Consider the following 11588-nt stretch of genomic DNA (forward strand, 5'->3'; position numbering starts at 1 on the left):
GCATCTTACTCCTGCGTGCTTCAATTTAAGTCCCATGAAACACCAGTCATTAAATCTGCCCCATTGTGCTTTGCATGCAAATAAGGGAAAAAGTGAGCCTTGGATACAATTTTGTTCATGGTCACACAGGTGCTGGGATTGTTACAGTATGTGTATCAGAGCTGTGTTTTGTAGTGATCCAAGCACCTGTGTGATTATTACATGACCATAGACAGAATTATATCCACTTAATAACAGCAAGCAGAGATCTTGAAAATCAAGAAGAATTAATACAGAAAGTGCATTAAAAAATGTGCCTAACTTTTAATTATATAAAAAAATAATATTCATTTTCTAAAACTATATAACCCCTTTAATGACCGCTACAAACATCTTCACATATAGAAGCTACAGGCTATGTAGGGGGTGATAATTTTCTGACAAGTTCCGTCATGTTTTCTAAGTTTTGTGGAATAATTTCATGCAATCACATTTTTTGTTGACCGTTTCGGGTGATTTAAGTCAAGTTAAAGAATCTTTGTCATTTCTTAAAGCGTACCTAACTTTTCAGGTGAGTTTTTAGAAGAAGCTGTCAGATGTGTGTACATGAAGAATAACATTATTTATGGCCATTATATGACTTGTATTCTGAATTTTTAGCAGTTTTCCCTTCTGCAGGCTCTATCTTTAATTCTTTGTTTTTTTCTGAACTAATGGGCGGAGCCTTACAGCTTTTATGTCGCCGATGCATTGCATATATAGAGAAGAGATTATTCTGCTCTCCTAGCTTTATCTATCACATTTATAGAAGCAGCAGCATCATGAATGAAATTATAAAGCAGTAATGAGCAGTGTAGCTGACAATCCAGCACTGGTATGACATATAACTCTTACTAGCAGCTTGTGTCTTCCTTTCTTTCTTTGCTCCTACTGTCAGGGATCATTACTATGTATATTGTTTGAAAAATATTATCCTCACACATATGTATATACATTTCAGTTCTTTGTGTAATATACTGACATATATAACAAGTTCTTTGTTCATGTCGGACACACCTATGGAAGACACCGCCCCCTGGAATGCAAGAAGAGTGAGTCTGAGAAACTGGTGGGGGCTTGGGCACTCCCACATCTCTGGGGAGGAGGCATGTGTCTCTTTCTGTGTTTCTTTGTTCTGAATAAAAAGTTTTCAGTCTTCCTCCTTGTCTGATCAAGGGAAGTTGTGTACCAAACATTTTTGGCAGTTTACTTCTTCCAGGCATGCCTTCAGCTTTCAATTTACAGAGGTGGTTATTCGGTGTGAAATACGGACCTGACACTACGCCCTCCCTACTATAGTCTGAGGGTAGAAATTATTCAGATGCCATAATGAGCGGACATTGTACATTAACTGGAGAGTTCTTAGTGTCTGACTGGACACAGAGTGTAGCGTACATGGCCGCGGGCCGTCGGGTTTACTCACCTCACGACGCCCGCAGCCATGGATCCATGAGTGCTGGTCCCCATCTCCTTCCTAGGAGACGCCAGCGCTCACTTGCGCTCAGTTCTGCTGTGTCTCGTAGGGTGCACGCGCGCACGCTAGTGCCCGGCCTTAAAGGGCCAGCGCGCACAAAGGAAATCGTCATCATCATCAACTGCCATGATTTCCTGGTATATAAGAAGGCCCCAGGCCTTCTGATCCTTGCCTGAGCGTTGTTAGTTTATCCCAGTCTGTCTTGCAAATGGTCCCTTAGTGTTTCCCATTCCGGTTGTTTCCCGTGCCCTGTTTCCTGTTCTTGTGTTCCGTACTGTTCTTGTTCCTGTGCATACCAGTGTTGGAGTTGTGCCTACTACACCTGCTGTCGTTTGCCACGTCCAGTGTCTTCTGCCACGTCCAGTGTCTTCTGCCACATCGGATACTGCCCGCTACGTCTGGCGCTACCTGCTGCACCGGCCTCCATCCGTGTTGAAGCCACAGCCACCGTCTGGACTAGTTCAGGTACCCAAGCATTACTATTGACTTTCATATAGACTGTGACGTGGTCAGCTGCCTCTCCGCTACAGAGGAGTCCTAGTGGGTCCACATACCCTGTGACCGTGACACACAGCATCATCCTCCAAGCAAAGTAACATTAATTTGTCACTGATAGTAATAAGAAACTGTCACGGGCACTGGGTTTGTGGACCCACTAGGCCGCTCCGCCGTAGCGGGGAGGCAGCTGACCAGGTCACAGTCTATGTGAAAGTAGATAGCAGACAGTAATGTTTAGGTACCTGTAATAGTCCGGGCGGTGACTGTGGCCTCAGCACGGATGGAGACAGGTGCGGAAAGTGGCGCCAGACGTGGCGGGCAGTATCCGATGAGCCGATGGTACTTGACGTGGCAGATGGCACTTGACGTGGCAGATGACACTTGACGTGGCAGATGGCACTTGACGTGGCAGATGGCACTTGACGTGGCAGATGGCACTTGACGTGGCGAGACAGACAGGGAAAGACTAACAACGCTCAGGCAAGGATCAGAAGGGCTGGGGCATTCTAATAGAGCAGGGAATCACGTGGGTTAATGATAATTGATTCCATGTGCGCGCGCTGGCCCTTTAAGAGCGGTCGCGAGCATGCGCGCGCACCCTACGGGACCCGGCCGGACGGAGCGGAAGCGAGCGCTGGCATCTCCTAGGAGGGAGACGGAGGCCAGCGCTCACAGATCCATGGCTGCGGGTGTCGGGAGGTGAGTGAACCCGACGGCCCACGGCCATGGGCGCTACAGTATCCCCCCTCTTACGCCCCCTCTTCTTGGGGCCAGAGTGAGAGAGGAACTTTTTAATAAGAGCAGGAGCACTGAGGTTCTCTTCTGGCTCCCAGGACCTCTCCTCAGGACCAAACCCTCTCCAGTCCACCAGATAGAAAGTCCTTCCTCCTACCCTCTTGCGGTCCAGGATCTCCTTTACCTCAAATACATCAGAAGGGCCGCTGGAAGCAACTGTGGAACTAGAGGTCTTGCTGTAGCGGTTCAGGACCACTGGTTTCAGGAGGGACACATGGAAGGAGTTAGGGATTCTGAGGGTAGGGGGCTTAATTTGTTGCAGGATCTCGAAGGGACCAAGGAACCTGGGAGCAAACTTGTATGAAGGCACCCTCAATCGAATGTTTCGAGAGGACAGCCAGACTTTAGTCCCAGGAAGATACTGAGGCGGCTCTCTTCTTTTGGTATCTGCCTTACGCTTCATGCGTTCGACCGCCTGTAAATAGAGGACCGGGTCTGTTGCCAGATTTGCAGGAAGTCCCCATATGCAGAGTCAGCAGCGGGTACCTGAGATGAAGTCGACACTGGAAGAGGAACTCTGGGATGTTGACTGTACACGATGTGAAACGGAGTGGAGGTGGTGGACTCACTTGTGTGGTTGTTATATGAAAACTCCGCCCATGGAAGAAGCTGTTCCCAGTTATCGTGCTGTGAAGAAATGAAGTGGCGGAGGTAATTTTCCATGATCTGGTTGATCCTCTCAACTTGCCCATTGGACTGGGGGTGATAGGCAGAGGAAAAGTCCACACTCACATCCAGGAGTTTACAGAGGGATCCCAAGAACTTGGAGGTAAACTGAACCCCCCGGTCGGACACAATGTGAAGAGGCAAGCCATGCAAGCGGAAGATGTGCTGAATGAAGAAGCTTGCTAGTCAAGGAGCAGAGGGTAGGCCGGTTAGCGGGATAAAATGTGCCATCTTAGAGAACTGGTCCACCACCACCCAGATGGTGTTGCATCCTGCTGAGAGAGGAAGGTCCGTGACGAAGTCCATAGCGATGTGCTGCCAGGGGACACTGGGTACAGGCAGGGGTTGAAGCAGGCCGGCAGGCTTGCTGTGAGCCACCTTGTTAGAGGCACACACCGTGCAAGCAGAGACAAAGTCCAGAACATCTTTAAGTAGCGTGGGCCACCAGAAGTGACGAGCGACCAGGTCTTGGGTTTTACGGACACCAGCGTGCCCAGCCAGTTTAGAACTGTGTCCCCAGCGGAGAATTCTTTTTCTGTCAGCCAACCGAACAAAAGTTCTCCCTGGAGGAATATCTCTAAGCTGCAGAGGATTGGCGGTGACAACGCAGGATGGGTCTATGATCGTCTGAAGGGACTCCACCGTGTCTTCCATTTCGAATGATCTGGACAGGGCATCGGCCCTCACGTTCTTGTCCGCGGGACGGTAGTGGAGCAGAAATTGGAAACGGGTGAAGAACAGTGACCACCTGGCTTGACGAGGGTTCAGTCTTTGAGCGGACTGAAGGTAAGTGAGATTCTTGTGGTCGGTGAAGATCAGGATGGGGTGAGCAGCGCCCTCCAGAAGATGTCTCCACTCCTCCAGGGCCAATTTGATAGCCAGTAGCTCCCGATCTCCAATGGAATAATTGTGCTCAGCAGAGGAAAACAGTCTTGAGTAGTAGCCACACACTACTGACTTTCCTTTGGAGCTCCTCTGGAACAGAAGTGCGCCTGCACCAACAGAGGAAGCGTCCACCTCCAGTGAGAACTGCCGAGATATGTCAGGGTGATGGAGGATCGAAGCTGAAGTGAAGGCTTTCTTGAGGCTAATGAATGCGGACTCTGCCTCCGGAGTCCACACCTTGGCGTTCACACCCTTCTTGGTAAGGGTAGAGATGGGGGCCGTCAGAGAAGAAAAGTTCGGAATAAACTGCCGATAGAAATTGGCGAAACCCAGGAACCGCTGTATGGCCCTTAGGCCTAGAGGACGTGGCCATTCCAGGACAGACTTTAGCTTCTCAGGGTCCATCTTAAGGCCTTGATCCGAGATGACATAGCCCAGGAAGGGCAGAGACCTCTTTTCAAATGTGCATTTCTCTAACTTGGCATACAAGTGATTCTCTCTTAGTCGCAGAAGAACTTGACGAACGTGCCTCCGATGGGTCATCAGATCTGGGGAGAAGATTAGAATATCATCGAGATAAACTACAACACACGTATAGACGAGATCTCGGAAGATGTCATTAACGAACTCCTGAAATACTGCGGGAGCGTTACACAGTCCGAAGGGCATCACTCGGTATTCGTAGTGCCCATCGCGGGTGTTAAATGCCGTCTTCCATTCGTCACCCCGGCGAATCCGGATTAGATTATAGGCCCCTCGCAGGTCTAGCTTGGAAAAATTTTTGGCTCCTCGTATGCGATAAAACAGCTCGGAAATGAGTGGCAACGGGTATTTGTTCTTGACCGTGATCTGATTGAGACCACGGTAGTCAATGCAGGGTCGGAGAGATCCATCTTTCTTTTTAACGAAGAAGAATCCTGCCCCGGCCGGGAAGGAAGATTTTCTAATAAAACCCCTCTCCAAGTTCTCCTTGATATAGGCTGACATTGATAACGTCTCTGGCAAGGAGAGAGGATATACTCGTCCACGGGGAAGAGAAGCATTGGGCACCAGTTCAATGGGACAGTCATAACTCCGATGTGGAGGCAACGTCTCAGCCTCTCGTTTGCAGAAGACATCCGCAAAACTGGCATACTGAGAAGGTAGGTCGGAGAGTGACTGAGGCAGAGGAGGCACAACAGGACGGACTTGTGACAGGCAATGGCAATGGCACCTGGAACCCCATTGAAGAACTTCTCCAGAACTCCAGTCGAGTGTCGGGGCGTGTAGACGGAGCCATGGCAGACCCAGCAGGATAGGATTGATAGCCTTGGGTAGTACCAGGAAGGAGATCTGTTCTGAGTGAAGAGCTCAGACCCGTAATGTCACCGGCTCAGTGATGAGCATGATTGGATCAGGCAGCGGTAGACCATTCACAGAGGCAACTGCCAGGGGTCTCTCCAGACAGACTGTGGGTGGTTGAAACCGATCCACTAGATCTTGGTGGATAAAATTAGCAGCCGCTGCAGAGTAAAGATAGGCGGAGGAAGGATGTGATGCCTGTCCGGTGACGATGGCCACAGGTATCGATAATTTGGAAGAGGTTTTAACGTTTGGAGACGTTCCAGCTAGAGTTGCCTCTCCAACCAACCCTAGGTACTGGAGTTTCCCGGTTTCTGTGGGCATTGACACACAAAATGACCCTTGAGGCCGCAATACATGCAAAGTCCAGAGGAGCGTCTGCGCTGCTTCTCCCGTTCAGATAACCGGACTCTGTCTACCTGCATGGGTTCCTCAGGTAGCGCACTAGGAGTGAACAATTGTGGTCTCTGGGCAGGGGGTGCTGGTCTGTGGACCCGGCTCTCCTGACGAACCTCTTGAGAGCGCTCCCGGATTCTCATATCAACCCGGGTGGCTAACAGGATGAGGGCATCCAAGGTAGAAGGAAGGTCGCGGGCTGCCAGTTCGTCCTTGATGTGAGAGGACAGTCCCTGCCAGAAGGTCACCACCAGTGCCTCATTGTTCCATGCCAGCTCGGCTGCTAGGGTACGGAAGGAGATCGCATACTCCCTTACTGTGGAGCCTTCTTGCTTGAGGGTCAACAAAGTGGCTGCGGCAGAGGATGTTCGACCCGGCTCCTCGAACTCGGCACGAAAGGACTGTAGGAACAAGGCTAGGTCCGCGGATACAGCACCTTGTTGCTCCAAGATTGGGTTTGCCCATGCGAGGGCCTTGCCAGCGAGGAGGGAGATAATGAACGCTACTTTAGCCTCCTCGGAGGGGAAGAGATGAGGCCGTAGCCTAAAATGCACCGTGCATTGATTAATAAATCCTCGGCATGCTCTGGGATCACCGTCATAGTGAGGAGGAAGAGGCAGAGGAACTGAGGATCCGGAACAAACAGGGGGAGCAACAGGCAGTGGCATGGCAACAGCTTCTGGAGGAAGATACTGGGGTGGAACAGCGAGTAGATCCAGGCGGACCAGAATAGAATTCACCGCCTCAAGGAGTTGATCCTGACGAGTGCGTAGGTCATGCATCTCCGTCTGAATTTTCTGTACTGGGGTCTTGGGCTGGCCAGCGGGTTCCATGGCCTGAGCGTACTGTCACGGGCACTGGGTTTGTGGACCCACTAGGCCGCTCCGCCGTAACGGGGAGGCAGCTGACCAGGTCACAGTCTATGTGAAAGTAGATAGCAGACAGTAATGTTTAGGTACCTGTAATAGTCCGGGCGGTGACTGTGGCCTGATATCTTTGTGCAAAGATATCCATAGCCTTTAAAGTCTGCACCATTTATTAAATATAGTGTATGTTGTGCTGGGGAAGAGACACCGCTAAGACGGCCAATAAAGTAGCTCACACTATAAACATTTTAACTTTCCTATATACATTATAAAATGTCATGCAACACGTCTCATAAAATTATGAACTATTGCTTGGTATGGATAGCAAAAATGACTCTAGAAGGAAATGCTTTTTTTTTTAACCTTTTTGGAGAAGGTTATAGAGCAGAGCAGTCAGGAATCTGATTACAGGAGGACTCTAGTGTATGGTATGAGCCTTACTCCATTCTCCCTGTTAGGATACGATATGTGACTCACATTGCTTTGCTCTAAAAGACAAGTTTATATTGCGTTAAAGCATTAAATAGAAAACAGCTTTCAATTCTCTATTATATAAAGCCATTTTTGCTAGCCATGGAAACACATCATTATTTTACCACATAGATTTTATCTCCTGGAAGTATCTATGCTGTGAAATGACGATCCATTGCCATGGCTGCCAAAAATTATTCCTTGACATTTAAGCCTCTGTACTTAAATCTAGAACTATAAAAAGTCTTGACAAATAATGAATAATTCTCAGACCAAAGGGTCAAACCACACTCTGTGGTAGGCCGCAGTTGAAAACCACATCAATTTTTAGCCAAGTAAACCTGACTGGTATTTTTGGGTAAAAAAGTGATACTATGCTCACTAGTCACTAACCTGCAATTTTTCAGCCAGTGCTGTATTATCTCCACGGTGCAACCCTCTGAAAGAAAGAGAATTTTTGGGTTGTATGTTGTGTCATTTAATGTTATATTTCATGTTATGTGCAAGGCATAAATAGATGTAACAAGCATAGTTTAAAAAGGAAAAAAATCTCTATGGGCAAAGCAACATAATAAGTGAAATCAAATTGTGTCTTGTGCTGCAATTTTGAACTAAAAGTATAGAAGAAAGGATCTCCAATACGTGACGTGAAAGGGTTCTTCATGTCATTGTAATGTATATAAGGCTGGTTTCACAAACAGCTTTTTGATGCATTTTTGATTTGGCAATAACACTGCAACCAGATGTCAATTTAAAGTCTATAGTAAAATATGAGAATGTCTACAACACAGCATTTATTTATTTTTTGTAGCGTTTTTGTAGTCAGTGGCGTTTTTATCAGCACTTCAAAAACACCAGTAAGAATGCATGTACAAAATAACACTAAATAAAAAACACCACCAAAACACATGTAAAAACAGCATAAAAATGCATGGTACATTTAAAAAAATCTGGCGTTTTTACGTGCAATTTTTTTGTCTAGGAATGTAGTAGATTAAAACTGTAAGGGTATATTCCCACACGACAGATTTGTTAAAGAAATTTCTGCAACTGTAAATCAGTTCCATACATCTGAATGGAACTAAAACTGCACCATGCCCTGAACTTATATAAAATCCCATTACTTACTGTAAGTTACCGCAGCTCCAGCATCACTGCAAATCCACAGCACGTAAAAGCACCCTAACAGTATAATCATGCATGCAAGGAGGAAGGGTCCCAAGATTGTTTCGTGTCTCCTCTCTCTCACTATTATACAGGCAGTATTAACACATGCGGACATATTTCAAAATCTCACATTATGATTATTATTATTATATTATTATTTTTTTAACACCATTACATTCCAGGGCACTGTACATATAATAATAAATATAAAATACAAAAGAGATTTGAATACATAACATCTGAACACATAATAAAAATAAGCAAGCAAAGCAAAAAACATGCGTAACATACTGGCACAGGATAGAGTGTCCCGCCCAAGAGGGCTTACCATTTATAACAGTAATATCCTCACAGATGGGTATATATTCCTACAACTTACATATTGTGTTTTTCATTCTCACCTTCCAGAAGAGCATTATCCATGTCTTGGAAAGTGAATTCTGTCATTGGCATCAATAGAGCTGGTGAGTCCTCTACTTACACTTTGTTTTTCACATGACGTGACCGTGGCCAGGCTATACGCCTGTCTGATAAGATAACACTTGTAATCGTTGAAAATTTCATGGGATGGAGAAATTATTCACGCTGAAAATAAAAACTTTGATGTATGATAATCATTATCTTTCACTCCATATACAGTGAAGGAAATAAGTATTTGATCCCTTGCTGATTTTGTAAGTTTGCCCACTGTCAAAGACATGAACAGTCTAGAATTTTTAGGATAGGTTAATTTTACCAGTGAGAGATAGATTATATTTAAAAAAAAAAAACAGAAAGTCACATTGTCAAAATTATATATATTTATTTGCATTGTGCACAGAGAAATAAGTATTTGATCCCTTTGGCAAACAAGACTTAATACTTGGTGGCAAAACCCTTGTTGGCAAGCACAGCAGTCAGACGGTTTTTGTAGTTGATGATGAGGTTTGCACACATGTTAGATGGAATTTTGGCCCACTCCTCTTTGCAGATCATCTGTAAATCATTAAGATTTCGAGGCTGTCGCTTGGCAACTCGGATCTTCAGCTCCCTCCATAAGTTTTCGATGGGATTAAGGTCTGGAGACTGGCTAGGCCACTCCATGACCTTAATGTGCTTCTTTTTGAGCCACTGCTTTGTTGCCTTGGCTGTATGTTTCGGGTCATTGTCGTGCTGGAAGACCCAGCCACGAGCCATTTTTAATGTCCTGGTGGAGGGAAGGAGGTTGTCACTCAGGATTTGACGGTACATGGCTCCATCCATTCTCCCATTGATGCGGTGAAGTAGTCCTGTGCCCTTAGCAGAGAAACACTCCCAAAACATAATGTTTCCACCTCCATGCTTGACAGTGGGGACGGTGTTCTTTGGGTCATAGGCAGCATTTCTCTTCCTCCAAACACGGCGAGTTGAGTTAATGCCAAAGAGCTCAATTTTAGTCTCATCTGACCACTGCACCTTCTCCCAATCACTCTCAGAATCATCCAGATGTTCATTTGCAAACTTCAGACGGGCCTGTACATGTGCCTTCTTGTGCAGGGGGACCTTGCGGGCACTGCAGGATTTTAATCCATTACGGCGTCATGTGTTTCCAATGGTTTTCTTGGTGACTGTGGTCCCAGCTGCCTTGAGATCATTAACAAGTTCCCCCCATGTAGTTTTCGGCTGAGCTCTCACCTTCGTCAGGATCAAGGATACCCCACGTGGTGAGATATTGCATGGAGCCCGAGATCGATGTCGATTGACAGTCATTTTGTATGTCTTCCATTTTCTTACTATTGCACCAACAGTTGTCTCCTTCTCACCCAGCGTCTTACTTATGGTTTTGTAGCCCATTTCAGCCTTGTGCAGGTCTATGATCTTGTCCCTGACATCCTTAGAAAGCTCTTTGGTCTTGCCCATGTTGTAGAGGTTAGAGTCAGACTGATAAATTGAGTCTGTGGACAGGAGTCTTTTATACAGGTGACCATTTAAGACAGCTGTCTTTAATGCAGGCACCAAATTGATTTGGAGCATGTAACTGGTCTGGAGGAGGCTGAACTCTTAATGGTTGGTAGGGGATCAAATACTTATTTCTCTGTGCACAATGCAAATAAATATATAGAATTTTGACAATGTGATTTTCTGTTGTTTTTTTTTTTATATAATCTATCTCTCACTGGTAAAATTAACCTAGCCTAAAAATTCTAGACTGTTCATGTCTTTGACAGTGGGCAAACTTACAAAATTAGCAAGGGATCAAATACTTATTTCCTTCACTGTATGTATATGTATTACTGTCTTCATGTATGTAAAAACATTGCTGTACATCTTCTGCACTATGATCCTTCGATTAATACAACATGTTAAAATTAATTTTGTAGCCAGCTTCAGCAGTTTAATAGGTTTGTCCCATCAGCACCTTTCCCATTGCTTCTACCCCCAATCATGTCCTGTCGTTGAGGGTACAATTCCACGCGATCAGCTTTTATCACTGGGGAAGCTAACACATACGCATTACCCCATAGGGAAATCCTTGAATTATTAGCCCCAGTTAATTCAGGGGGGAGGGCCTCTATGAGATTCATAAGCCCTTATGCCCCTTTAAGCAAACAACTGGCTTTATTCTAAAACTACTACAGAAGAGTGAACTGCCTGGTGAAATGTTGATAAAACTTGCATATGTGGTGGGTAGATAGGTTTGGCACTGGAGTAAGGAGTTTTGCATCAACCATTTCAAGAAAATGGATGGCTAGGTAGAAGTGTTACTTAAATCCTAGGTCCTTGATACAAAATCTAAACCAGGGCCCCCCAACCATCATGTGTCATTTATCATCTCTGCCCCTGTATCTAGGATGGCATGGACATTAATTATATTTAATGTTCTGTCGTAAGGTATTATTAATAACCTAAGACCCCATGCAAACGACCGTAGATTTTATCTGTAATTACGGATCGTAATTACAAACTCATTCATTTCTACAACCGACGGACCCCTTCCCGTATATTTACGGGAAGATGTCCGGGCAGTAGTAAGCTTCCATAACAAATAGGAC

General features: G+C 45.8%; 1 protein-coding gene across 1 annotated transcript in view; it reads right to left on the reverse strand.

Moving 5' to 3' along the window:
• Positions 1-9046, reverse strand: part of TESPA1 (thymocyte expressed, positive selection associated 1) — a 41921-nt gene extending 32875 nt beyond the window's left edge. Inside the window, exons 1-2 of the mRNA XM_075851064.1 lie at positions 8979-9046; positions 7804-7849 (exon numbers count right to left, since the gene is read on the reverse strand). Coding sequence (XP_075707179.1) covers positions 7804-7849; positions 8979-9030 — 98 coding nt within the window. The 5' untranslated portion in view covers positions 9031-9046. The remainder of the gene's footprint in view (positions 1-7803; positions 7850-8978) is intronic.
• Positions 9047-11588: the final 2542 nt, after the last annotated feature.

This window comes from Rhinoderma darwinii, chromosome 2, assembly GCF_050947455.1.
Source record: "Rhinoderma darwinii isolate aRhiDar2 chromosome 2, aRhiDar2.hap1, whole genome shotgun sequence".
Lineage (NCBI taxonomy): Eukaryota > Metazoa > Chordata > Amphibia > Anura > Rhinodermatidae > Rhinoderma > Rhinoderma darwinii.